This window comes from Clavelina lepadiformis, chromosome 3 (assembly GCF_947623445.1).
Source record: "Clavelina lepadiformis chromosome 3, kaClaLepa1.1, whole genome shotgun sequence".
NCBI classification, from domain to species: domain Eukaryota; kingdom Metazoa; phylum Chordata; class Ascidiacea; order Aplousobranchia; family Clavelinidae; genus Clavelina; species Clavelina lepadiformis.
The window spans coordinates 6,440,221-6,467,747 of NC_135242.1; the positions used below are offsets into that span (position 1 = coordinate 6,440,221).

General features: G+C 35.9%; 4 protein-coding genes across 5 annotated transcripts; 1 reads left to right on the forward strand and 3 right to left on the reverse strand.

Annotated features, from left to right (window-relative positions):
- Window positions 1–641: 641 nt before the first annotated feature.
- LOC143450653 (uncharacterized) lies at window positions 642–3,005 on the reverse strand. The gene is made up of 4 exons (XM_076951288.1): window positions 2,676–3,005; window positions 2,448–2,592; window positions 2,130–2,239; window positions 642–2,006 (listed from the first exon to the last, which is right to left on the reverse strand). Exons 1-4 carry the CDS (start codon window positions 2,925–2,927, stop codon window positions 1,701–1,703), a joined length of 813 nt encoding a protein of 270 aa, XP_076807403.1. The 5' UTR covers window positions 2,928–3,005; the 3' UTR covers window positions 642–1,700.
- Window positions 3,006–6,366: 3,361 nt separating this feature from the next.
- LOC143450516 (uncharacterized) lies at window positions 6,367–8,011 on the reverse strand. The gene is made up of 4 exons (XM_076951093.1): window positions 7,703–8,011; window positions 7,474–7,618; window positions 7,160–7,269; window positions 6,367–7,042 (listed from the first exon to the last, which is right to left on the reverse strand). Exons 1-4 carry the CDS (start codon window positions 7,952–7,954, stop codon window positions 6,791–6,793), a joined length of 759 nt encoding a protein of 252 aa, XP_076807208.1. The 5' UTR covers window positions 7,955–8,011; the 3' UTR covers window positions 6,367–6,790.
- Window positions 8,012–9,820: 1,809 nt separating this feature from the next.
- LOC143450517 (uncharacterized) lies at window positions 9,821–12,914 on the reverse strand. Its single transcript, XM_076951094.1, has 4 exons — window positions 11,616–12,914; window positions 11,387–11,531; window positions 11,068–11,177; window positions 9,821–10,951 (listed from the first exon to the last, which is right to left on the reverse strand). Exons 1-4 carry the CDS (start codon window positions 11,865–11,867, stop codon window positions 10,646–10,648), a joined length of 813 nt encoding a protein of 270 aa, XP_076807209.1. The 5' UTR covers window positions 11,868–12,914; the 3' UTR covers window positions 9,821–10,645.
- Window positions 12,915–17,245: 4,331 nt separating this feature from the next.
- On the forward strand, window positions 17,246–26,662 carry LOC143450525 (solute carrier family 22 member 4-like). Of its 2 annotated transcripts, XM_076951101.1 has the most exons (14): window positions 17,246–19,959; window positions 20,220–20,764; window positions 20,870–20,949; window positions 22,657–22,824; window positions 22,943–23,046; window positions 23,153–23,307; window positions 23,411–23,579; window positions 23,853–23,997; window positions 24,369–24,508; window positions 24,752–24,884; window positions 25,085–25,166; window positions 25,522–25,704; window positions 25,788–25,920; window positions 26,028–26,662. In XM_076951101.1, exons 2-14 carry the CDS (start codon window positions 20,599–20,601, stop codon window positions 26,098–26,100), a joined length of 1,731 nt encoding a protein of 576 aa, XP_076807216.1. In that variant the 5' UTR covers window positions 17,246–19,959; window positions 20,220–20,598; the 3' UTR covers window positions 26,101–26,662. The 2 variants fall into 2 exon arrangements, with proteins under 2 accessions (XP_076807216.1, XP_076807215.1); XM_076951100.1 differs by having other exon boundaries at window positions 17,246–20,764.
- Window positions 26,663–27,527: the final 865 nt, after the last annotated feature.

Here is a 27,527-nt window from a genome sequence, read left to right on the forward strand (position 1 = left end):
CCTATTAAATATGTTTTTCAATAGGTTATAGCTAATATGTATAGCGGCAAACAAAGAAATGTGATAAACAGAAAGAGTATATAGATGTAAAAAGGCCTAAAGCCCGTAAAAGTTGGGTCGCCCTCTCCTAGACAGAATAAGCTGGTGACAGTAATAGATGAATGACAAACATACAATTACCAAATGTTCTCTTCCGCTATTTGTAGAAGTAGCGTTTTAAATTTAAAAATCTATCAAGTTCGAAAGTGGATAGCAAATAAAGCAAAGCGATCTGAAATAGATTGATCCAGTAATTCCAATCATTTGTCGTTCGGATGAAATATCACGGTTGAACGTGACAATTGCTTCATCTGCAAGTACGAGATGCTCACGCATGGATTAGTATTCAAACTAGACCGAGTTGAAACTTGCCAAGAGATTGCATATGTATTTGGCTATCATGAAAAATCTATCATCAATGCGTGATTGCACTTTTTGTCGCACCTTATTTTACACGTTAGTATGCGTAATGCTTACTTTTTACGATGGGTAAGCTGTAACCTGCTCTACTACTTAACTGACTGTATTTAATCACTCATAATTGCTGGTTGCCTATACCTTTGAGGAATATTTTTCACACTTTCAAATTGAAAAGCATTAAGTTGCAATTCTATATCAGGTTTTATTAGCGGCATATCCAGATAAGAAAGCCAAAAATTATTTATCATATTTTAGTTTTTTTTAAATCTGTTTTACTAATCAAACTGAAAATAAGATATACGTTGTAGGCCCATAGACATCAGCTTCGTAATGACTCGAGTCGGCCACCTTTTTGCAAAAACTTGACTTGACTTTGTCTTTCGTTCTAGAAAATAATTTTGAACACTTGACTTGATTCGAATGGAGTTAATATTCGAAAATGTTCAAGTACATCCTTATTGATTAGATTTCAGTATCAAGTAAGACGGTGTTTTCTTTCTTTTTCATAAACCATTAAAGTGGAACTTGAAGTAAAGTTTGTTTGTCTACAAACGCGTTGGTGACTGCAAAACGAAGTAAATTTTCAAACATTTGAGTCATTTCTTGTTGACAGAAACAGTGTTTTTGCGTTACGTTTGTGGTTTGGCTTGAGACAACAATTGACTTGACTTGACTCGAATCTTATTAGTAAAACGACTTGACTTGACTGGAGTCTCATTTTACAGAAGAGTCTAGTTAAATCTTAAGCGAAAAATGACTTGATTTGCGACTCGAGTTTGATGATTTGGTTATGACTCTGGTAGTCGTAAACCATATCAAACGGCCAAAGAAGAGTTGAATATACTGAACTATCAAAAGATTGATCGAACTTAAAAATAAGTGAGCTTTACTAGCTGCAGGAAATTTGTCTAAATTACCTGATGCATTTTTTTGTTATCCATTTGAACGGTAAAAACAAAAAGACAAATCACGTAATCGAAACAATCTAAAAAAATACTTTTTCCGAACTCCTATAGCAAAATATATGTGGGTTTTTGTTCACTGAATAGGTTTGTGCTAAAACATAATCCAGCTAGTATATGCAATAGAAATAACAACATTTAAACTATATACTTGCACATGTTCCTTAGTAGTAACAAAAAAATTGCTATGCAAATCGTGTGCAACATCATACTTTAACTAAGCTATCCAGAAGTTCACTCCTACATTTTACTCATATGCTCTTCGTTAGCAATTAAATTTCAAACGAAACTAAATCGACCCTGGAAAAAACTTGTGAAAAACTTGGCAGCGTTCCATAGACAACCGCTTCTGTACGTCTTATAACTTGTGTAGATTCCCACGCCAATCAAAATTGAAATAACAATTTTCCATTCCAGTTCTATTCTGTTCATGGCTGGATGAACATCCTTCAAATCTTCAATGAAAACTGCTCCGATATTGCGATGTGGAAAAGGCTCCCTTGGAACCTCTTTGCCTAGGAAAGCACACAACGGTTCCCATCCTTCCTTCACGTTGTAGACCAAGAGTTTGTCTTTCGGAGCTCTCTGTAAACATGTTATGTAAGATATTGATTTATTGTGGTAACAAACAAAGACAATCTGACGCTACAGTACAAGTTATGTGCGTTTAGCAATAATTATAGTGTTAAATGACCGTCGTAAGGTTACCTGAACACAATACATATTGTTTTGACGATATCTCATTCTGACCATACTTTCATTGTTATGATAAGAAAAATCAAACGGACTGCGCATGTCAATTCCCAAATTTACTCTCACTAAAACATCAGACATAAAATAAAAATTGAAATCCATGAGATGCTAGAAACCTAACAACCAAAACACTTATAAGCTGAACAAAATAACTTACAAATCTGATTTGATTTCCAAAGCTCAAGTTGAGCCAAAATGTAATTTCCAGTATGGGTAAAACATCAGGGAAAAAGCATTAGCAGATAAGTTTTAATTTGTCAACAGCTTTTTCACCTGTGGCCCGATAAAAGTTGAAATACTTTCTGCCAGTTGGAGTAAGGATTTGTGTCATCGGATACTTGTAGTAAGTCCTGAACTTGTCTCCGTGTCCGCGTAAGCTCCGATGCCATTCATCCTCGTCACGAACTGACAAGATAATCTAAAACAGAAGCACAGTATAACTTGTTGAGTCAGTTTTAAATTAAATAAACATAGTTAATTTTAAATATTAAAATGATTCACTTTAGCATCTGGAAATGCCTTGTGAATTTCCTCCCAGAAAATGTAAATCGGTGCCCCAGTTAGTGCATCCACATCTTTATACATCCTCTGAAAATCCTCCACATTTGGTCCTTTCTGCATAATCCTTATCCAGTCATCGTAGTGATACCAAAAGTGATCCATAAAATCATAAACTTGGTAACCAAGTTGTCGCAGAGCAGCTGCAATAGACTTGGTGCCAGTTTTTGAATATCCAGCCAATATTACTTTCATGGTTATGCACTGTATATTTGCAACTAAACCAACAAGAGTACGTATAGATTTAGCCTATATCCTGCATAGTATGTGCAATATTAGAAAGCGAGATATTCTATTTTGGCAAGGTTTCAACAAACTAAAAGCGTTTAAATAGTTTGGTGTGCAATCCAAATGCTTACCCTTTTGTTTTTTCTGTCTAACTTCATCGATACAAAACACAGTCTGCTATAAGTATAATGTATAACTAAAACATGTCCAGTCGCTCTTTAGTAAAATACTTTAGAATATCATGGGAAACGTCAAACAAAATTAAGCAGCACAGTAACTTAGACAGAATATGACAAACACTGCAGGTTTCAATAACAAGCAGGTCACGCATCACTGAACTTAACTTCGCCTTACCTTTTGTGCCTGGCAAACGCGCTTTTTGCTTAGTTAATAATTAATTGAGCATACCTGTACCAAGTACCAAGCAAAGTTTTGGTCGGATGACAACTGTGGTAACTCTATAATACCGTTTTTACTGTAATTTGCGAGACACAATGACACTGCCAAAGTTAATATTGTGTTGGTTTCATGTAATTTATCCAAACACTGTTGCCAAAGTAGAAGATAAAAAGCCGACTACGCTATTTTCTGATAACGCAAAGGCAAAAATAAGATTCACTGCAATAGTTTTTGTTATCATTTTCTGTAATTTAATCAAGGTATTCAACACTTACGTGGTTCGATGTCGTTTTCCACAGAGTTCCTTAGTTCACCGCAAAGACATCAATACGATTTCCTACAGCAACGATATACTATACAGGCAAAATCTATTGCCTATAAAACGTCACTTTTGCTTATAATGAGAAAAAATATAGTTTGAAATGCCACTTTTTCGGCTTCGTATCTGACGTTTTGCAACAATTCACGTTGTTTAATAGAGCTTTGAAGAGCACTCGAACCTCGTTGACTGAACAGTATACTCAAGCTCTTGCAAATGTTCAGTCGATGGCAAAGTCAATCGATGCAATACCTACAGCCATATCTTTACTATAAAAACAATTAGACATGCAGTTTGGTCTCGCCCAATGCCCATAGAAAACCTCATCCCAAACAACACAAGCAATTTATCACAGAATGACTGCCATAGATTTGGCGACGATCTATAATTTGACGTGATCGGGTCAGTAACAAATGTGGTAATCTTTTTCACCACCAGTGTGGATAAGATGTAATATTAGTGAGAAAACCAAGTCACTTTATTTTAGTTCATTCCGACTGTGCTATATTGCCAAATATTTTGTAGTTAAGAATATTTTTGATTTCTTTAACTATACATGATTTTCGTACCCGGCCTGACTAACAGATTCTAAACCACGGAATCACTTTTCTGAAACAAACTTCCGTAACCAGTAAAAAAGTATTAACACTATGTTAGCACATGTAACTTCTCTTTATTCATGATACGGAGTTTATCATGGGAATTTTCGCGATTTTGAACTAAATTTAGAAAAAAATTTGGCTAAAATGTCTTTGCAGAGCGACTTAGGACCTATAGGCTCTACTAGCAGTTCTCCATTGCATGTAGTTTTTCTTCTCAGAATTGGTTACAAGTTGGTTCGATTGGATGTAAATGGGCAATTTATCATAGATGAGCAGAACAGATCAAGTCATTCCCATGCTGTTAAAATTATGTAACGGTTTCATTCGTGTCGTAGGCCTATATAGGATTGCATTGAGGCGAATTTCAGAAGCTAGATTTAGAATTCTTGTTTTCTTTCACCAGCCCAAAATGTCCAAAACGGAAAAACTTTGGGTTTTCAGTCAAAAAAGAAATACTTTAAAAGCCCTTGAAATGGAATGTATATTTTCATATTTCTACGCACAATATAGCTGCCAAATGATATGGTGTACACTTTAGAAACGCCGCGTGTGCAACAGTTTTTGTAATGACGTATACCTATTAAATATGTTTTTCAATAGGTTATAGCTAATATGTATAGCGGCAAACAAAGAAATGTGATAAACAGAAAGAGTATATAGATGTAAAAAGGCCTAAAGCCCGTAAAAGTTGGGTCGCCCTCCCCTAAACAGAATACGCTGGTGACAGTAATAGATGAATGACAAACAAACAATAACTAAATGTTCACTTCCGCTATTTGTAGAAGTAGCGTTTTATATTTAAAAATCTATCAAGTTCGAAAGTGGATAGCAAATAAAGCAAAGCGATCTGAAATAGATTGATCCAGTAATTCCAATCATTTGTCGTTCGGATGAAATATCACGTTTGAATGTGACCATTGCTTCATCTGCAAGTACGAGATGCTCACGCTTGGATTAGTATTCAAACTAGACCGAGTTAAAACTTGCCAAAAGATTACATATGTGTTTGGCTATCATGAAAAATCTATCATCAATGCGTGATTCCATTTTTTGTCGCACCTTATTTTACACGTTAGTATGCGTAATGCTTACTTTTTACGATGGGTAAGCTGTAACCTGCTTTACTACTTAACTGACTGTATTTAATCACTCATAATTGCTGGTTGCCTATACCTTTGAGGAATATTTTTCACACTTTCAAATTGAAAAGTATTAACATTTAATTCTATATCAGGTTTTATTAGCGGCATATCCAGGTAAGAAGGCCAAAAATTGTTTATCATATTTTAGTTTTTTTAAAAATCTGTTTTACTAATCAAACTGAAAATAAGATATACGTTATAGGCCTGTGGACCCATAGACATCAAATTCGTAATGACTCGAGTCGACCACTTTTTTGCAAATAAATTAACTTGACTTTCTCTCTTTTTGTAGAAAATAATTTAAAACACTTGACTTGACTTGACTTGACTTGACTTGACTTGACTTGACTTGACTTGACTTGACTTGACTTGACTTGACTTGACTTGACTTGACTTGACTTGACTTGACTTGACTTGACTTGACTTGACTTGACTTGACTTGACTTGACTTGACTTGACTTGACTTGACTTGACTTGACTTGACTTGACTCGAGTAGATATTCGAAAAGACTCAAATCTATCTTTATTTATTAGATTTCAGTATTAAGTAAAACGGTGTTTTCTTTCTTTCTCATAAACCATTAAAGTGAAACTTGATTTAAAGATCGTTTGTGTAGAAACACGATGGTGGCTGCAAAACGAAGCAAATTTTCAAATTCATTTGAATCATTTCTTGTTGACAGAAACGGTGTTTTTGCGTTACGTATATGGTTTAGCTTCAGATAACGATTGAATGGACTTGACTTGACTCGAATCTTATTAGTAAAACGAATTGACTTGACTCGAATCTCATCTTACAAAAGACTCGACTTGAATCTTAAACGATAAATGACTTGATTTGCGACTCGAGTTTGATGATTTGGTTATGACTCTGGTAGTCGTGAACCATATCAGACGGCCAAAGAAGAGTTGAATATACTCAACATTCACAGGATTGAGCAAACTTAAAACTAAGTGACCTTTATTAGCTGCAGGGAATTTGTCTAAATTACCTGATACATTTCTTGTTACCCTTTTGAACGGTAAAAATAAAAATATGAATCACGTAATCGAAACAATTTTTAAAAACACTTTTTCCAAACTCCTATAGCAATATATATGTGGGTTTATGTTCGCTGAATATGTTTGTGCTAAAACATAATCCAGCTAGTATATACAATAGAAATAACAACATTTAAACTATATACTCGCACATGTTTCTCAGTAGTAGCAAAAAATTGCTATGCAAATCGTGTGCCACATCATACTTTAATATAATTGTCCAGAAGTTCACTCCCACATTTTATTCATTGACTTTTCGTTAGAAATTAAATTTCAAACGAAACTAAATCGACCCCGGAAAGAACTTGTGAAAAAATTGGCAGCGTTTCATAGACATCCGCTTCTGTAGGTTTTATAACTTGTGTAGATTCCCACGCCAATCAAAATTGAAATAACAATTTTCCATTCCAGTTCTATTCTGTTCATGGCTGGATGAACATCCTTCAAATCTTCAATGAAAACTGCTCCGATATTGCGATGTGGAAAAGGCTCCCTTGGAACCTCTTTGCCTAGGAAAGCACACAACGGTTCCCATCCTTCCTTCACGTTGTAGACCAAGAGTTTGTCCTTCGGAGCTCTCTAAACATATTTATGTAACTTTTGCGATCACAAGCGAAAATATTCTCATGCTACAGTATGTGTGTTAAGCAATAATTAGACTACAATATTAAGTGACTGTGATTAATATGATGCTACCTGCGCACAATACATGTTGTTTTGACGATACCTCATCCTGATCATACTTTCATTGTTATGATGAGAAAAATCAAACGGGCTGCACATGTCAGCTCCAAAGTTTAATCTTACTAAAAATTGAAATCCATGAGATGCCAGAAACATAACATTCCAAACATGTAACATAGTAATTTCCGAATCCGAATGAATTCTGAAAGTTTAACTTGTTTCAAAATTGAAGATAACTAATTAATTATATTTCCGAATCGACCAATATATTAAGTGAAGCATGAAGAGTTGGGTAAAGTGAAGTTAGGTGTAAATAGTTTTCTCACCCAAGCCCCGATAAAATTTGAAATACTTTCTGCCAGTTGGAGTAAGGATTTGTGTCATCGGATACTTGTAGTAAGTCCTGAACTTGTCCCCGTGTCCGCGTACGCTCCGATGCCATTCATCCTCGTCACGAACTGACAAGATAATCTAAAAAAGAAGCACAGTACAAATTGTTGAGTAAATTTAAAAGTGAAATAAATGAAATTTACTTGAAGTATTTAAATGATTCACTTTAGCATCTGGAAATGCCTTGTGAATTTCCTCCCAGAAAATGTAAATCGGTGCGCCAGTTAATGCATCCACATCTTTATACATCCTCTGAAAATCCTCCACATTTGGTCCTTTCTGCATAATCCTTATCCAGTCATCGTAGTGATACCAAAAGTGATCCATAAAATCATAAACTTGGTAACCAAGTTGTCGCAGAGCAGCTGCAATAGACTTGGTGCCAGTTTTTGAACGTCCAGCCAATATTACTTTCATGGTTATGCACTTTATATGTGCCACTGAACCAACAAGAGTACGTATAGATTAAGCCTATATCCTGAATAATACGTGCAATATTAGAAAGCGAGATATTCTATTTTGGCAAGGTTTCAATAAAGTAAAAGCGTTTAAATAGTTTTGTGTGTAATCGAAATGCTTACACATTTTTTCTGTCTTACTTTATCTACAAAATACACAGACTGCGATAAGTATGATATATTGTACTGTATAACTAAAATATGTCCTGTCGCTCTCTAACAAAATACTTTAGCATATCATGGGAAACGTCAAATAACATTAAGCAGCACAGTAACTTAGACAGAATATGACAAACACTGCAGGTTTCATAAACATGCAGGTCACGCATCACTGAACTTAACGTCTCCTTACCTTTTGTGCCTGGCAAACGCGCTTTTTGCTTAGTTAATAATTAATTGAGCACAACTGTACCAAGTTTTAAAACTAAGGATTGGTCGGATAACAACTGTGGTAACTCTATAGTACCCTTTTTACTGTAATTTGCAAAGCACAACGACACTGCCAAAGTTTATATTTTGTTGGTTTCATGTAATTTATCAAAAACAATTTCCCCAGTAGAAGGTGAAAAGCCGACTACGCTATTTTCTGAAAATATTGCCAAGGCAAAAATAAGTTTCACTGCCAAAGCTTTTATTATCATTTTCTGCAATTTCATCAAGATATTGAACCCTTATGTGGTTCGATGTATTTTTTCACAGTGTTCCTTAGTTCACCGCAAAGACATCACTACGGTTTCCTACAACAACGGACGTACTACATAGGCAAAAGTTATTGCCTATAAAACGTCACTTTTGGTTATAATTTGAAAAAATATAGTTTGAAATGCCACTTTCTGGGCCTCGTACCTAAAGTTTTGCAACAATTCACGTTGTTTAATAGAGCTTTGAAGAGCACTCGAACCTCGTTCACTTAACGGTATACTCAAGCTCTTGTAAATGTTCAGTCGATGGCAAAGTCAATCGATGCAATACCTACAGCCATATCTTTACTATAAGAACAATTAGGCATGCAGTTTGGTCTCGCCCAATGCCCATATCAAAACTCATCCCGAAGAACCCAAGCAATTTATCACATAATGACTGCCATAGATTTGGCGACGATCTATGTAGAAATACGTAGCTAATATTATTAATTGATTCGATGTGATCGGGTCAGTAACTAATGTGTTGATCTTTCTCACCACCGGTGTGGATTAGTTGTAATATTAGTGATAAAACCAAGTCACTTTATATTAGTTTATTCCAACTGTGCTATATTGCCAGATCTTTTGTAGTTAAGAATATTTTTGATTTCATTAAATATATATGATTTTCGTATCAGATCTAACTAACAAATTCTAAACCACGAAATCACTTTTCTGGAACAAACTTCCGTCACTAGCAAAAAAGTATTAAAACTATGTTAACACATGTAACTTCTCTTTATTCAGGATGTAGAGTTTATCATGGGAATTGTCGCAGTTGAATTTAATTAATAAAAAAAAATGTTTCGCCGATGATGCCTTTGCAAAACGGTCTAGGGTATAGTGCTGACAGTATCCCATTGCATGTAGTTTTTCTTTCTACAATCCGAAAAAGTTGGTTCAATTGATTGTAAATGTAAATTGATTGTGATTAGTCATCATAGATGAGCAGAACAGATAAAGTCATTCCCATGCTGTTGAAATTGTGTAACGGTATCATTAGTGTTGTATTCAGGATTGCATTGAGGCGAATCTCAAAAGCTAGATTTAAATTTCTCGTGTTGTTTCACCAGCCCAAAATGTGCATAACGCAAAAACATAGAGTTTTCATTCGAAAAAAATGCTATAAAACTTAGAAGCCCTTGAAATGGAATATATATTTTGATACTTATACGTACAATATAGCTGCCAATTGATATGGTGTGCACTTTAGAAACACCACGTGTACAACGGTTTTTGTAATGCCGTATACCTATTACACATGTTTTCCAATAAGTTATATCTGATAAGTATAGTGGCAAACAAAGAAATGCGATAAACACAAAAGCATACAGTACAAATAAAAAAAGGCTTAAAGCCCGTAAAAGTTGGGTCCCTTACCCCTAGACAGAACACACTCGTGACGGTAATCGATGAATGACAAACATACAATTACCAAATGTTCACTTCCGTTATGTTTAGAAGTAGTGTTTTAAATTTAAGAATCTATCAAGTTCGAAAGTGGATAGCAAATAAAGCAAGGCGTTGGTGGCTGCAAAACGAAGCAAATTTTCAAACATTTGAATCATTTCTTGTTGATAGAAACGGTGTTTTTGCGTTACGTAACTTAAAACAAGTGAGCTTTATTAGCTGCAGGGAATTTGTTTAAATTACTTGACACATTACATTGAACGATAAAAATAAAAATATGAATCACGTAATCGAAACAATTAAAAAAAATGCTTTTTCCAATCTAACAGCGACCAATTCACATGTGGGTTTATGTTCACTGAATAGGTTTGTGCTAAAACCTAATCCAGCTAGTATATACAATAGAAATAACAACATTTAAGCTATATACTTGCACATGTTCCTCAGTAGTAGCAAAAAATTGGTATGCAAATCGTGTACCACATCATACTTTAACAAAGCTGTCCGGAAGTTCACTCCTACATTTTAGTCATATGCTCTTCGTTAGCAATTAAATTTCAAACGAAACTAAATCGACCCTGGAAAGAACTTGAGAAAAAATTGGCAGCGTTCCATAGACAACCGCTTCTGTAGGTCTTATAACTTGTGTAGATTCCCACGCCAATCAAAATGGAAATAACAATTTTCCATTCCAGTTCTATTCTGTTCATGGCTGGATGAACATCCTTCAAATCTTCAATGAAAACTGCTCCGATATTGCGATGTGGAAAAGGCTCCCTTGGAACCTCTTTGCCTAGGAAAGCACACAACGGTTCCCATCCTTCCTTCACGTTGTAAACCAAGAGTTTGTCCTTCGGAGCTCTCTAAACATATTTATGTAACTTTTGCGATCACAAGCGAAAATATTCTCATACTACAGTATGTGTGTTAAGCAATAATTAGACTACAATATTAATGACTGTGATTAATATAAGTCTACCTGAGCACAATACATATTGTTTTGACGATACCTCATCCTGATCATACTTTCACTGTTATGATGAGAAAAATCAAACGGGCTGCACATATCAGCTCCAAAGTTTAATCTCACTAAAACATAAAACGTAAAGTAAAAATGGAAATCCATGAGATGCCAGAAACATAACACTCGAAACATGTAACATAGTAATTTCCGAATCCGAATGAATTCTGAAAGTTTAACTTGTTTCAAAATTGAAGATAACTAATTAGTTATATTTCCGAATCGACCAATATATTAGGTGAAGCATGAAGAGTTGGGGTGTAAGTAGTTTTCTCACCCAAGCCCCGATAAAATTTGAAATACTTTCTGCCAGTTGGAGTAAGGATTTGTGTCATCGGATACTTGTAGTAAGCTCTGAGCTTGTCTCCGTGTCCAGTGTAGCTTTGATACCATTCATCCTCGTCACGAACTGACAAAATAATCTAACACAGAAGCACAGTATAAGTTGTTGAGTCAATTTAAAAGTGAAATAAACAAAATTCATTTTAATTGTTTCAATGATTCACTTTTGCATCTGGAAATGCCTTGTGAATTTCCTCCCAGAAAATGTAAATTGGGGCGCCAGTTAATGCATCCACATCTTTATACATCCTCTGAAAATCCTCGGTACTTGCTCCTTTCTGCATAATCTTTATCCAGTCATCATAGTGATACCAAAAGTGATCCATAAAATCATAAACTTGGTAACCAAGTTGTCGCAAAGCAGCTGCAATAGACTTGGTGCCAGTTTTTGAATATCCAGCCAATATTACTTTCATGGTAAAGCACTGTACATGTGGTATTGACCCAACAAATATATAGATACAGGTTTAGTTTATCCTACGTAAGATTTGCTATAATTTAGATTAGCGAGATAATCTATTTTGGCAAGGTTTTAGTAAACATAACCAATTCAGTTAGTTTGTTGTACCACCAAATTACATTTTAGCTAATAGTTACATTTTTATTTGCTGTCGGACAGTGACTATACAGCATACAGATAAGTATCTTGTATTTTATAGTTAAAACATGTCCTGTCAGTCTCTGGCAAGTTAACTCAACCTGATTTACAAAAGTGTTCACACAAAGTTATACCGTAAATAAGTTTCAGCAAAATCTGATAATTGTCGCAGATATATTGCATGTGCAGAACACGCATCACTTAACCTTCTTCATACCTCTAATGCCAAGTTAATGATTAATTCCTCATTTTCACGTAATTAGGGAACAAATTACCTAAAATCGGATTATTTCTTGGATAAATCCAACTTTTGTTTAATTCCTTCACTCTAGCTTCTAAAACACATTTATTATGATATATAGAGAGTTAGATGTACTGAGTCAGGTTTTTTCCTGTAATACGTAAATTAAATAAAAGGTTAATTTAGTTGCCTAAGTAGAAGAGGAAAAGTTGACAAAGCTATTTTCGGATAAGTGCATGATGAAAAGTCGACTGCCATAGTTGTTATTACACATTTCTGCGATTGTATCGTGTACTATACTATTTCTGCCATTTTATCACGGTCTTCAAACTTTTCTTTGTCCGTTACCTTCATAGCAATGAGTTTCTTACGTTATCATAGAGACACCGCTACCGTTTGCTGTACTAATGGCCTAATTCTAAGCTCTTGCTTATAAAGAATTATAGTTTTAACTTCTGCTCCTTAAATCTACACCTTTGCAATAAGTCACCTTGTTCAAACAAGATCTGAATGTTATTTGACAGTAAGTATTATATTGATTATTATTATTAAGTATCATTTAAAATATATGTTATATTTGAAAAATTGAATTTTGAAGACTTTTATAAAATCGTGAACATTATCCTTCAGTGATTGCCTTACACACATATGGTTCTTCAAGAGAGGAAATTCTGAACTATCACTTACTTCCGGTGCTTCAGTGTCGTGTTTACAATTTGTAAAATTTAGCCTATACTGACATGGGCAAGAGTTGAGAAAGCGCTTTATTAAAAGAGTCGCTTATACCCTTGGTATAGTTCATCACTCAATTAGTAGACGAGCGCAGTAGAAACGTCTAGAATTGTAAATTCCGACGCTGATTAATTTAATATTCTTCACTTTCAAAACATATATCGGTTAAATTATACAAATAGTGGCAACGTGAAGAAAATGACCAGCGCTAATAAAATGTGTAATAAATCTTCGTAACGAATAAAATCAGTTCCAAACGAAGTCAAAAAGTTAAAAATTTGTTTTTATTAAACCATTTTTATCCATTTCGGGCGTTAGCGGCGTTGTTTGTGCAAAAAAAAAAACTGAGTGACGAGTGGATAACTCGTAGAAAAGAGCGCGCTTATGATTGCGCTTTCAGTAATTACTGCACAGTCTGGTGTACAAGTTGCTGTGTGGTGATGTTGTTCAAGGTTTTATTATTGGAATTGGAATAAATTATGATGTCAAAATGAACATTTATGTGAAACAATCTTGTGGAGATGAAAACTAGTGTAATAATATCAAAACTATGGCTGCGGAAGTTAACACGACACGAGAAAAGAGCAACTAAACTAAGAAAAACTAAACGTATTTTGAATAGCAAACTATTTGAGACACAATGAAATATCTACGTTATTTGAGGAAATCGCGTTGGTTTCAAAAACCTGCTTATCTTTTTTTCCTTACGATTTCCGTACCACGACAATTGATATTGGCTAGTTATTCGAGCCTGCATGGATCTCAGTTTATTGGTGCTGTTTTTTCGACAACTTTGTTATCAAGTTTATTATCTTCTGGATCACTTTTGGTATCATTACGATGAGTGGATGAAGATTTTGCAGAACTGAAGCAAGTGCCGAGAACTTTCGGGAAACCAAAAAGATGGAAACTTCACTTAAATTTTTCAGTTACTTCGTTAGACATATCCAAATGCAAAAGAAATTTATTTTTTTTACCCTTTCACTCTCGACCATTGTGGTGACTGATTAGGGACGACTTTTTCCACTACCTTTGTTAGCCTAATGCCTCATAGTCTTTGATTAATTGCTCGCCGTCATAAGAACATCCTAAAGCAAGTCGTACAAGCCGTATTGAATGACCGTCGCGGATAGTAATTTGCAGCAGCAATGTCAGTTGATTTTACAAAAATGACATTGTTCAAACGCAGGGAACGCTTCTGGTCAGTTGAAGTGTAACGTGATGGTACGAAACACTGATGCAGGTACACGAGAAATAAAACTGTTAAAGGTACAGACAGACAAAAGAGCGAGTATTTCGACCAATACTACCACAAAGTTCAAACATTTGTTTGAGAAAAGCCACTCTTTTATATGTGAGTTATGTGCAACGGAAATATGTTGGTTTGATCTATTAATACTTGATACATACAGAGCCGTATTAATACTGTGGTGGGCTTGAGGCTGAAAGATATCCAGGGACCTGTACGGAATTTTGTGTTTCCCATTTAATATGAAACAAAATGCGGAGAGAATGTTCATTCAGTATTTCTCCAAACGTGTAATAAAAATTCTGTTTTTCTTAAATATTCAATCAGCACATTCCTTCTCTATAAATCATATTTAAAAATTTGGTTGTTTAAAAAAGAAAGTATTTATATTGGCTATCATTAGTTCAGGAAATTGAACTACGGTTTTACATTAGGGGAATTACCTGTAAACGCAATATTTATTGACTTTTCATTAATTAGAATCCTTAAATTATATTGTTCGACGACCTAAGTTCTTTTTATAAACTAAGGTAGTTTGTATGCTAAAATTTCCGAATGCTACTCAGCATTCTACAGAGCGTTTATATGCGTAAATTCTATAAATCGAATATGGAGCAAGGTAGCTTAACCTGCTTCACCGAAGCTCTACAGATGAAAACCACGCCCACGAGCTAAGTTTGGTTTGACAAAAAACAAGTGATTTTTAAAGATTCAAAAACATTTTACCAGAAAATTCAGTGAGTAGTATTCTTTCATATAAGATCAACTTTAAGATCCAAATAAAGACAGTTTTGCAAATACGCAGTTTAACAAATGCAAGTCAAACTAAGTTTAGTATATAGGCGATACACATGACATGATATTTTTCATGAGATTACGAAATTAATGTCTATACTGCAGTGTTTCTCAACCCCGAGTCCACGGACTCATTTGACTACGTGTAAGACTTTTGTGAGTCCGCAAGCCCATTGATTTACCATATATAGCATAATTAGGCATAGGTCATAATGTTCGCGACGGCTTTTTGCCTCAAAAAGTAGGGGTCGCAAGAGATACCTTGGTGTGTTGGATAATTTTGGTAATTACAACATCCGTTTGTCGGTGATTTAGAATAGTCTGATAAAGAGCCTTGCTTATTTTTCTTGTTACGCTGGTGGCAATCCAATTCCTTAATTCTTTTGTTCTTTTCTTTTCTTCTCCTTCTTCCAACTCCTGGCGCGCGAATCACCCTCTTATTTCTCATTTTTAAAAAGAGTTCCCAAGTGTCAGCGCCTTTTTTGTTTCTTTCCTTCTCCCGTAATGCGATTTCGCCTGCACACGGCACACCAGGTTATGCTCGCAAATGTCTGTGCATAGTAAGCCAGATTAGGCATTGTTGGTGGCGAAAAGATAAAATATTTAAAAACTTATTGTTATATCTAGTCATGGCAAAACGAAAACAGGTGTTTGCATGTAATGATGATTAATTGACGCTTGGATTTACTTCGGTCGAGGTAAATAGTGAAGTTAGGCCACAGTGTGTGTTGTGCTTAAAAGTCTTAGCACACAGCTGAAGCAAAACTTCGTCGACACCTAGAAGCAAACCATGAAACATCCGTCAACAAACCTCTTGATGTGTTTAAAGAAAAAGAATATCAGGTAAAAAGAAGTCGCTTTGATCACCCAACCGCTTGGGGAAGGTTAGTTTACTCTCACAACAAAGCAGTGCGCGCTTCTTTCTCTGCTGCTTGGATAATTTCTCGAGAAATCGACAAGCGCTTCCGCCTGGAGGCAGACAAGACTGCATGCAAATGCAAATCAAGCGTAAAACAATGTAACATATACTTGTCTGAAGCTGGATTTTCAACAGTAGCTATGGTTAAAATCAAGTACCGGAATCAACTTTAACCAGAAGACGATATCAGATGTGCGTTGACGACCATAATTCCTGATTCCGACAAACTTTTGAAACAAGTTCAGGGACAATGTTCTCACTGAGATAGGTTGAGCAAAGGTCGTAATTTTCAAGGGTCTCATTGAGATTTACATTGCAAATGTGCCCAATAAAAAAACCGCTTCTGCTTTTTTATCGTACTCTTTAAGTGTTGAACTAACTTATTTTTTATTCCTATTACCGGAGTCCGCGAATACTTATGCTAATGGAAAATATTCCGTGGGCTAAAATGGTTGAGAAAAACTGGTCTATAGCTTACAAAATTGTGGTTTCTTTACTCAGCAAACGTTTGACAATTAAGTTAACGTAACCGTTGCAGACCTAGGATTGTAACAGAATAAGTGAGTTAACTCAAAGGAAGCTACAGTATATGAGGAATCAAAGCATTCAGCAAACAATTATCCATTATTGCTTGGGGGAAAAGGTTTTTGAAAAGTTATACTTTAGATATATCAAGACACTGTTTTGAATTTTATTTGTAATAATCATTTAAAAAGTTGTTTGTTGTACTACTAACTTAGTTGTACTACTAACTTAGTTGTACTCCAAGTTTACGGAACAACTTCCTGTATGGGTGCGAGAAAAAAATCAATTGAAAAAACATTTAATGTAAATAACTATGAAAAAACAATAACCTCTTTTAACACAAAAATACGATTACGAGATGCGAAAGTTCCCCACAGCTGCATATGTCGTTATAATAACACATAAACAAAAGCTTGATAGAAATAAATTAAAATTAACCTTTGAGGTGCTTCGTTATTCTAGTAATTTTTTTATGGTGTAATACCGCATAGGTCTACAGGCTTGTTGTAAATTTCATGTTTATATATATTTTCATTATTGTAAGTTAATATGTTAATGGACTTCGATCGTCCCACCAGGTGTTCAAAACTGCTTTGAGGTACTCAGCAACAATAATAGGCCTTTAGCATAACGTAAAAATGCGGTATATGTTGGCCTAATGTATTTGTAATAATATCCCGCAAATGTATGAGAGTTGATTCCAGTGCACACCTATAAACTTTGAGCTAGTAATAAGAGCTTTAAAAAACGTGTATATGACCTTAACCGCTTTATATTTTCCTATAACACTCGACATGTTGAAAAAAATGTGTCATGTTACACCAAAAATGCCTATTTAATTAGAATTGCCATGTTTTCATCGTTCACACGAGGACGCGCTTGGGTGCTAACCGCTTGCTGCATCAATTTTCGGGAATGCGCGCTATCGTTTGTTTTCAAGGAAATAAATGACAGTAAGACTTGCCAGTTTTTGGTATTGTATGACAATGGTTTTTCCTCGGACTTAAGAAAGTCTTTGCTAGACAAAACCCAGTAATGATTCCCCATCGCTCGAGGTCCGGTTATCGAACTAAGCATTGTGCAAGTTCCGACAGTCAAACATTATTTATTTTGGCTTTTTATATCGTATTGCCGGATCTTGAACTAACCCAGGTGAACAGGAGCAAGCGTCGTTAATGCTTTGCCCAAAGGTATTACAACGGTAGCCTCATTGATTATATTGAATATGAAATAAGGGTCGCATTATTGCGAGCCCAGCTCTCTTCTAAACCACTCGACCACAGAGCCGAATCGCAAGTTATATCCAAATACGACTGTATAGTAGGGCTACCATATGTCCTCTTTTAGGAGGATTTGTCCTCTTTTCTAAAGAAAAATGAATTGTCCTCCGAGGACACTGAAAAATGCCCAAATGTCCTCTTTTTTGCATTTTGCGCTTTCTTGCTTAAATTTTCAACAGAATTATATGTTTATGTGACTTTTCGGCTTGAGGCCTAAGTCAAGTCAAATGACTTTTCAGCGAGAGCACGAGGTCTAATCATTTTTCTTATCATTGTTTTAATGTAGACAAACAAAAAATCTAAATAAAGCTAAGCAATAATGCCAAAGAGGAATACTGTGTTTTCTGATGAACTGCGGCAGAAGTATCCTTGTTTCAGAAAAGGACGTAGCCTAATGATTTTGAAGCTGAATACATTACTTGGGCATATGCGTATAATTATCCAAAAACATGTGATAGATTCTTTAAACGTAAAACTTTATTTGCATTGTACTTGCTGGCAAAATTGCCTTCTTTTTTGGCGATGAAAATATGGTAGGCCTACTGTATAGGCGTCTTTGAATGTCCTCCAAAACGAATCTTGTCTTTTATTTAAAAAAAAGAAATACAAATCTTTTAAAAGGAGTATTTGTGGTCTAGCTCGGTCATCACTGTTGCTTAATCTGGCAAGGTTTGTAGTGTACTCTCATACACATAAATGTAAAGTGATGCTGCGTGCCGTCTAAGTTAATTCATTCGCAGCAAGGGCAGACTCACATTCATTTTTGCCGCGATCTGTTAGCATAATGATGCCATGGGAATTACTTCACAACAATGGATATGTGACTGATAATAAGGGGATACTGTAGTATACAGATCGAATACATTTTAGAATTCTTGTTTCGAGACGTCTGCTTTTTGAAGTATGGCATTGTGTGCCGATGACTTCCTGTTTTCCGTTTTAAATCGTAACATAATTGTCATGCCTGCCTATCCTGGGTGTATTATTATTCACAGTTGTTCAATGCATTGAGTTTACTAAAATCATCCCTGCAACGTTGACGTCTTTTTGCTGTTGCTGTGCCAATGATTTGTCTAAATGTAATTGTTCAAACGAAAATTTCAATATAATCAGTATATAGTATATACAGTTGTGATTACTGTGTAATCATTATTGAATTCAATTTGAAGAAGTTCAGTCTTAAGATAGACAACTTTATTGTCATCTTTACAAGCCAACAAGGACTTTGATCATGTATTATAGCAGTGTAAAACAAGTCATTAAGACTCATTATAGTATTGATCACTGCTAATTGAAGCTAGTCTTCAGACAATAAGCCTTCAAGGTGAACAATTAAATCTGAGGGTGAGAAAAGCAGTCGACGACCTCATGATACTCATATATCATCACCCGCAATAAACATTTCAATAAGTACATATTGTAGTGAAGTGGGTCAACTTCCCAAGTGCAGGTGACATATACCCACTTTCCATTACAGATACTTCTGCTTTGAATGAGTTTGAACGAAAGGATTTCTTTTAAAGCTTATTCAAGTATATAGTTTGTTAGATTTCCAAATATCGTTGCACCCTCCTTTTCAGAGAAAGCCTTTTCTGTTGGCGCTTCACTTCTCTGATTAGCTATCAATCAGTGAAGCTGAAACATGAACCGGCTCTAGGAAATAAGGCTAATAAACATGGGATGTTGGTCACCAGTCAATAAGCTTAAGCAAAAGGCAGAGTAGATAGTGACTTATGAATTTTACCATACAGAGTCGTGGATTTTAGTAAACATCGACTAATAAGTTACTGTTTTTTACAATAACTAATAGACTATACCACTATTTCACCGAGAAAATCGTGCGTTCGAAGCTATTTTTTCACAGTTCTTTGTTAACCTAACTTAAATTTTATAACATAGTTACGTAAATCTACCGTCTAATCTAAATTTAACTCCAATAAAACTTTAAATAGCTAAAAGCAACTTTTTTTATACGCATTCTGCTAATTAACCTAGTCACCTATCTTTAACAGCAGGCGGCGTGACCTACATTCGTTGAAATAGCCACTACGTAACTAAAAACATTTTTGATGAGCTGTGAGTGTTTTACTAAGTATTGTGACATCGGTTATATCTGAGGCCGAGTACAAGTTGTATTCTTTCTGAAAAACCTAACTGTTTAATTAGCAGGTAAAGCTTTTGAAAGAAAAATGTTTGTTCACCGTTTGAAACTGAATTAAATGAACGAACAGAGAAAACTCAAAAACTACGTTTGCCCTTTCTACGGAAACGTAGAATGAGATTAAATTATTATCAATTGAAGAAATTCTGTTGACGAAAAAAATTTACTGTTGTAAAAATAATGATAAAACAGACATTTTTCTGGGAATTTAACATTTTGCTAGACTGCAGTTATAGATATTTAAAAAATTAATGTTTTGTACAAACAGGTCATATGGAACTCGCTTTGTTTTATTCTACCTGAGCTTCTACGGTTCGAAATATCGCAGAAGAAGTGGTTTTGTTTCCAAATATTTACTTTGTGGGATTACCAGCAGAACTTATCGAAATCAATCCCACCATTTTCTTTTTTCATTAATCGGTTTTGCTTCCTCCTCGTCTAATATTAGTTTATACATGACCACGCGTTTGCATCAGTGCATAAAGAATCAAGCCAATGATTCCGAAGAACTTGCAACAAAACAAACAAGTAGCTTGTTTTGTATTGGTAGAAAGCCGTTTTGCAGCAGCGGTCGGTTTTATCATCCAAACTTATAGTTTCGATTAATTTCTTCATAGATTTAAGTTAATTTTTAACTTGACTACAATATGACGTATGAAAAGATTTTGAAAAAGGTTGGCAGCTTTGGTCGTTACCAGAAATGGCTTTGCTTTTATCTTTTTTTGAGCAGTGTTCCAAATGGCTATTTGGTATTATCCATCGTATTTGCTGGGTTAACTCCGCCGCACCGTTGTTACGTGCCCGAATTGGACGGTATGGTTTATGTTTTTTTAGCTTTCAATGAAAACAAGAGTTGTTGATTTTCAATCAACCGATTTTAAAGCTAATTGAATTTAAAATATTTTTATGTTTTCGCAGGTACAAATTCTTCTCATTATTCAACCGTTAACACTGCTTCAAATTCAAGCGAAAAATACAACAGAGAATCGCTCAATGAGGTGAGAGGTGTAGAGGTATCCTACCACCTTGCTACTTGCAGACAATTTTGGTTCCCTACCTAAATTATTCAGCAATTTTTTTCAATAGTATTTCTAACTGATTCATACTCATCCAATCAGAATCGTCAAGTTTCTATTTTAGTCTGATCTCTCTTGTGCGGTGGGTTTACTTCTATGCAGATATATTGCTAAGTTTCCCCAATTTGGCAATTTCACTATCACCCCCCACTTTACGATGTGCAGTAGACGTTGGGCGACAAGCTACATTGAGCTCTACACCCTTACGCTTGTTTGAATATTTATACTGACAGGCTGAAGGCATTTTATGATTCCGACCTTTTCAAACTCACTGAATTTCTAGGCAAAGCCTGGGCTCGTTTGCCGAACCCTTCCATCCTTAAACAAAAGTTAGTGCTGTTTCTTGACAGGTATCACAGCAACCAATTACTTCTGTGGGCACCATACCGCAACATGTGGTATGAAAGAGAACTCTCGTTGACTTTTACATACAGTGCAGTACAAGCAATTGCAATCAGCGCAAAAGAGAAAGAATATAAACTGCTGTGGCACACTAACACGCATGCTAGACACTAAGCACTGCACCAAGCTCATGGAATCCTGCTGCAACAGTTACTTTGCGCCAGGTTGACCTCGCAAGTCTAAGATAGTGACTCATATGTCACATATGATAATGATGATGAGGACTCATATTGTCGTATCATAAATTTTTCGGCAATGTCTGTGGGGTAACGAAAACAAAGTTCACACACTACTGAATTTAAGGGAGACCGTCGGACAATCATCCAACAGACGTATTACCCAAACGCATTGTCGTTTAGTAAATAGCACATAACTTGTGTAATTGTGGGGATGAACCTCATTGATACTAATTTCTTTAGGAAGCTGGATGTTATGAAGTAAAAACACACAATAACGATAGCCCATATGAGTAACCTGTACGTTTAAAATAGATGTATTAAATGCGCTTCAAACTGCACTACTCATGGCATATAAGAAAACGGATGTTACTGCATGCGATACTCTTACACAAAGCAAAACTACTGCAGATCATATTAAACGGCTTAATTTGTAACAATCGCAACAAGACAATCACCTTACAGGCTTACACACTTTCTTGAATTTAGTTTTGCAATAGTCTGATTTTCACATACAGTGATCGTGAACAATAGACAACTGTATCCTATGAACTAAAGGTTGCTTAAAACGGAAGGGGTGGATGATCTCGAGTCATAGTTTTTCTTGTGGGACTCAGGAAAGTTTATGCACCACTTAAGTGATTCATCACCGTTCCAGCCTCAGATACCAAGCTTTGCTTTTGTGCAAGTTCCGATGGATACATACTTTTTATTCAGTTTTTTGGTTATATTGCCCGAATTTGGGACTGCTCCCCAGGTTCACTAAACAGAAGCAAATTTTGTTCATATTTTGCTCAAGGGTAATACCATGTTGGCACAACTGGTGTTAGCTGGTTAACTAATGATGATAGGTTTTGCAATGTTAGCGCAACGCAACTTAGCGATGGTTTCTCATCGCTCAAACTTAGGTCACATTTTTTACGAGTCTAACTTCTGCGAAACAGAGCCGACAAAATGTAAAGTCCAGAAGGCCCGTTTTCTGAAAGCAACGACTAAAGAGATAGCTCAAGGCATTTCGAGATTTGTGCTTTACACTAAATGTTCTTTTCAGATGTTGGATGTTTTCATTCCGCGGGACAATGATGGTAATTACAATAAGTGTCACATGTTCAATGGCACTGTATCTTCAAATGTGACGAATTCTTCCTCGCAAATAGTTGTATGTCAGCACGGTTGGAAATACGACATCGACAACGGAAGGACTACGTTTGTGACCGAAGTAGATGCATAGCCTGTAACCTAAATTTGTATACATTAAAGAAATAGACAAAATAAATGCTAGGTTTTCGGCAATCTTGTTAGTTTAAAAATAAGTAATTTTTAACCTTTTTCAACAGTGGAATTTGGTATGTTCGCGTTCAACAATACCACCTATCATAACCTCTATCTTTATGATCGGCGTTATGGTTGGATCCGCGTTGTGTGGAATACTTGCAGACAAGTAGGCTCATGAACATCTCATTCGCCTCACTCAGCATAATACTGTAAATAATGGCAGATTTATTCCCGTTTTTAGCCTCATGGCTTGCTATATCTTCTCGTCCTAGAGTCGGTCGAAGGCCAATGTTCCTGGCTGGCACAGTACTCATGTTTATCTTTTTTGGAGTCTGTGGACTTGCTCCATCTCCTACAGTTTTCTCTGTTATGATGTTCTTCTCAGGGGCCAGCAACCTGATAAACTACGCTACAGCTTTCGTATTAGGTGGGGCCGTTGAAGATAAATTTACCTGCGTTTACTCTAATCTAGAATGTGTTGTGCTTACTGTTTATTCGTACTTGTAACTTTTACTGCTTGGTGTTCGTAGCATCAGAAATAGTCGACACAACGAAAAGAGTAGCCATTGGCACCATCACAGTGGGCGGATTTGCTGTGGGTTACATGCTTATACCATTGGTAGCATATTTCATTACTGACTGGAAAATGATATACATCGCCACCGGACTGAGTGGAGTTGCTTTCTTGCCTTATTTCTGGTAACTGTTTCAGAAGGTTTTTGGCTGTTACTGTTCTGTATACCGGAAAAATCATACGTTCAAAGCTATTTTTCATGGTATTTTTCACGTTTCAGCTATTTCTAATTTCAATCAAACCCTGAGTAGCTTAAATCGACTTTTTCATACCAATTTCCCTAACCTAACCGCCTATCTTTAACAATGGACTGCATGACCTACTTAGGGGAAATAGACAGGTTGAAAGTTTTTTGGCCTGGTCGAACAAACGAAACTTAATCAATTCATTGTTTTCAGGTTAATTCCGGAATCTCCTCGATGGCTTTATACGAAGGAAAGATATGTCGAGTTTAAGTCACTTATGGCAAAAATAGGACATGCAAACGGACTCAGCAAAGTGGAAGTTAAAAATTTGTTTCAGGATGGTCAATTTGAAGGACAGGTAGTTAGCAATAGATTTGCTGTTTGGAGCTCAAATAACTCCACAGTTTATCCAAACTTTTATGCTGTTTCCAAAAAGTGCAGGATCCAGAATGATGTTGAATGAAAGCTAAAAATATATGACCCATTTTTATATTAGGGGCTTACCGTTTTACGCACTGGGTGATAACGTTGTCTGGTGTGATTTCGAGTTTAATTTACTAAACTGAAATTATATGTAAGCTACAAAGTCAATTAAGCTGGTTGAGAGAACCTAACTTAATGTAGGATATAATCTTTAGCTGTGTAGGCTATAAACTGCAAAGAAGACTAAGCCATAATAATCTTCACACAGAGCAATGAGTATTTAAGTAAATGAACAAATATTTTCAGCCTGATGCAGATGAAGGTTTGCAGCCTACTACAGACAAACATATCTGGTACCCTGTAGAAGAAAAGTCTCATCCCCCTTACTGTGAAATGATAAGGAACTCAATAACTCGTTTTCGGTTTTTCAATATTTGCTTTACCTGGTTAGTTTTGATAAATAAATCTATAATGATTGACCTAGGACTAGATCACACGACTATAATGCAATAACATAATTGCACAGCACTTCTACCTATCTTAGATTCTGTAACTGGCAGTAAGACTGCTGTGTACCAAGCTACCTTCTCTTTTATCGTATACGCAGTCCTACCTGACTGAGCCTATACTCTTCCACACATGTTAATGGCAAGATTAAACGTTAACAAATGCCAACTTTAACATCGCAGGTTTTCCAACGCTGTGATCTACTATGGCATTTCACTCAACACTTCCAACTTGGGAGGAAGCCCCTATTTTAATTGCTTCATTGCTGCTGCTGTGGAAATCCCTGCTTATGTCATTGTAATTTTGTCGTTAAAGGTAAGCTACTTCCGCATCTGTTTACCGAAGATCGACGTTCAAAGTATGAAGCCAATATCCGCCGAAAACATTGTCAAAATGTCTTGTGAGCCTACTATAGCCTATGCCCTATGCACTGCATAACTACAGTATATAAGTTTAACATAATGAAATCTATCATAGTCTTATACCTTGGACTTTAAAAATAATTTCTTACGCAGAAAATTGGCAGAAAGCAACTAGTTATCGGTACCATTCTGGTTTCCGGTGTGGCCTGTGGGTTGGTGCCGTTTTTACGTGAAGGTAACTCCATGTTCGAACGCTCCGTAAAGCAGGTTTAATCGGACTCAAATTTGCCTGTAGCCTATACTATAGAACTACTCAGACCCGCTTTTGGCACCGATCCTATCACCAACACATAGTTGTAACAACAGCAACAGTTTGTGTAAAAATGGTTTATAGGCTACTACATGCTGTTATACACCTTGGTGTAGTACTGTAGTACATAGATTGCCTCAGACGTCAGCATGGTTTTGACTTCAGCTTACGGCCATTGGCAAAAAGGCTACGGTTGAGTGCTAGGACGCGCTCAGTGTAGGCTATAGCCTACTGTGGTAAGTTGTCTATGTAAATGCATTCCTCACTGTTGTATTTACAGTCAGCGTTCCTCTATCCATAGCGATGGCGATGGTGGGTAAATTTGGCGTTGCAGCAAGCTTTGATGTTGTCTACATCTACTGTGCTGAACTCTTTCCAACAGTTATTCGGAACACGTCAGTCGGTTTTGGTTCAACTTCAGCTCGGATTGGGGCAGCAGTTGCACCTTACCTTATTTACTTGGGTGAGAAAGAAATGGAATATGTCACATGAACGCTATAGTAAAGCCTTCATTGCAATTAACTATTCAAAACGTTTCGCTAACAGAGCAAACCAACGCTGTGCTTCCATACACGATAATGTTGATCCTCAGCGTAACAAGCGCGTTGCTCACAGTCTTTTTGCCTGAAACTGGACAGAAACCTCTACCTGAAACCTACGAAGATCTCGAAAGATATAAGTGAGCATAGAAACCCAGGCCTTTTTTAGCACCATACTTACCTTACACGGCCATGAATGAATCATGATTTTTTAACTATTTACTCATATAATATGCATATTTTGCAGGCCACGTCTATCATGGATGAAAGTGAAAAAATTGCGAGCAAATAAGAAAGATCGAATTTCAGCTGTGATATAAGTATGGACTTGCCAACTACCTTATTTTTGGTATAGGCTATCTATTAGCCAAAATTATGAATGTGTTGACATCTATTGTTTGAAGTTTAGATGTGTTTCATCAATAAGGCTTTTACTAAAGGTGGAAGCTGTAACTGACACATACGGCTATAAGTCACATAAATCCTATGCATTTGTACTAATCATATGCCGTATATAAAAGCGATGCAAAAGTACCATAAAATGAAAAAAGCTTCTCAGATAAATGAAGCAAAAAAATTACTTAAGCGGGACATATGGCAATGCCACTCTTACCGCTTTGTAAAACCTATCCTGGCTACCGTAGTTAATTATGGTAGCTTTCGCCCTTGTACATTTTTAAATGCTTAGATCCAGTCGTTGCGATTGGGCTTGCCCGTCACTTGCTAATACAGTACTACCTAAAGGTGCAGTGTTGCTATAGGTCTTAATAGCTTTTCGTTCTATATTGGTGAGCTGAGTAGCCTTTGCTTTTGTGTTAATTTTCAAAGTTATAGCAGCAAGCGAGTCGCTATGCATGTTAATACAGATGGTATGATATATTATTTCGTTTGGGTATTACTTGTGTGAAGTATTACACAACAAACATATCTGTCATAAAGACCGGCTGTTGTTACATTAGGAGTGAGGACGATTGATGGTTGATAACTTCTTTTGCTTCTGCTTCGATGATATGAGTTCTCATTTCTCAAACGGCGTGACTATGCTGTTTAGTTGCTTGATTCTGTCTATACATATTAGTGATATTATTAAATAATAAAATTCCCATTTTTATTAATTATTATTTATCAGACACAAACGCTTTCACCTTCGGGGAAAGGATACTGAATGTTACATTACGCTTCGCAACAAGTGAAAAAGGAAAAATTGCAAACATTACAGCAGTATTTATATGTGGCACACCAGTTCAAGCGAGGTTATTTATCTGAACGTCATTAAGGAGAATTTAAGTTTGGTCAACAATCGAATTGCAAGATCCCAAAATAAAATTCCAGCATTTACAAAACAACCCTTGACTCGTGACGTAACCGTCACAATGGCCACTACGCCGTTTAGCGCCAACTTTTTTGGTTTAGTTTAAAACAAAAGTTTGTAAAGAAGTACCTGTAGTTTGGAGCAATTGTAAATTATTTGCATAATTTACAAACTTTTAATCTACAAAATAATAAATCTTTTAGTTCTGTCATAAAAGCACGGTGTCCTATAATAAAAAAATAAACTTATTTTTCCAAATTGTGGGCGGGATTAAGTTTCAAATTAAACACTAGCATGTCCACGTATTTAAGTTAGCTCCTCCCGGGCTAAGGCTAAAAGAAAAACGCAATGACTTTTTTCGCAAATAAGCTTTGGTGCCCTGCCGCTTTGTAGCGAACGCTACTGTGATGATTTAGTGCAGTGCTTCTCAACCCC

What these genes read in the sequence shown, in the direction of transcription:
- LOC143450653 (XM_076951288.1), bottom strand. Translation starts at nt 2,927, where the DNA reads ATGAAAGTAATATTGGCTGGATATTCAAAAACTGGCACCAAGTCTATT. An exon ending in AGGCATTTCCAGATGCTAAA is followed by an intron (nt 2,593 to 2,675) that starts GTGAATCATTTT and finishes CTTCTGTTTTAG; the next exon opens with ATTATCTTGTCAGTTCGTGA. An exon ending in CAACTTTTATCGGGCCACAG is followed by an intron (nt 2,240 to 2,447) that starts GTGAAAAAGCTG and finishes CTGATGTTTTAG; the next exon opens with TGAGAGTAAATTTGGGAATT.
- LOC143450516 (XM_076951093.1), bottom strand. Translation starts at nt 7,954, where the DNA reads ATGAAAGTAATATTGGCTGGACGTTCAAAAACTGGCACCAAGTCTATT. An exon ending in CAAATTTTATCGGGGCTTGG is followed by an intron (nt 7,270 to 7,473) that starts GTGAGAAAACTA and finishes TTCAATTTTTAG; the next exon opens with TAAGATTAAACTTTGGAGCT. An exon ending in ACAACATGTATTGTGCGCAG is followed by an intron (nt 7,043 to 7,159) that starts GTAGCATCATAT and finishes AAATATGTTTAG; the next exon opens with AGAGCTCCGAAGGACAAACT.
- LOC143450517 (XM_076951094.1), bottom strand. Translation starts at nt 11,867, where the DNA reads ATGAAAGTAATATTGGCTGGATATTCAAAAACTGGCACCAAGTCTATT. An exon ending in AGGCATTTCCAGATGCAAAA is followed by an intron (nt 11,532 to 11,615) that starts GTGAATCATTGA and finishes CTTCTGTGTTAG; the next exon opens with ATTATTTTGTCAGTTCGTGA. An exon ending in CAAATTTTATCGGGGCTTGG is followed by an intron (nt 11,178 to 11,386) that starts GTGAGAAAACTA and finishes TTTATGTTTTAG; the next exon opens with TGAGATTAAACTTTGGAGCT.
- LOC143450525 (XM_076951100.1), top strand. Translation starts at nt 20,599, where the DNA reads ATGACGTATGAAAAGATTTTGAAAAAGGTTGGCAGCTTTGGTCGTTAC. An exon ending in ATGGTCAATTTGAAGGACAG is followed by an intron (nt 23,998 to 24,368) that starts GTAGTTAGCAAT and finishes AAATATTTTCAG; the next exon opens with CCTGATGCAGATGAAGGTTT. An exon ending in GGTGCCGTTTTTACGTGAAG is followed by an intron (nt 25,167 to 25,521) that starts GTAACTCCATGT and finishes TTGTATTTACAG; the next exon opens with TCAGCGTTCCTCTATCCATA.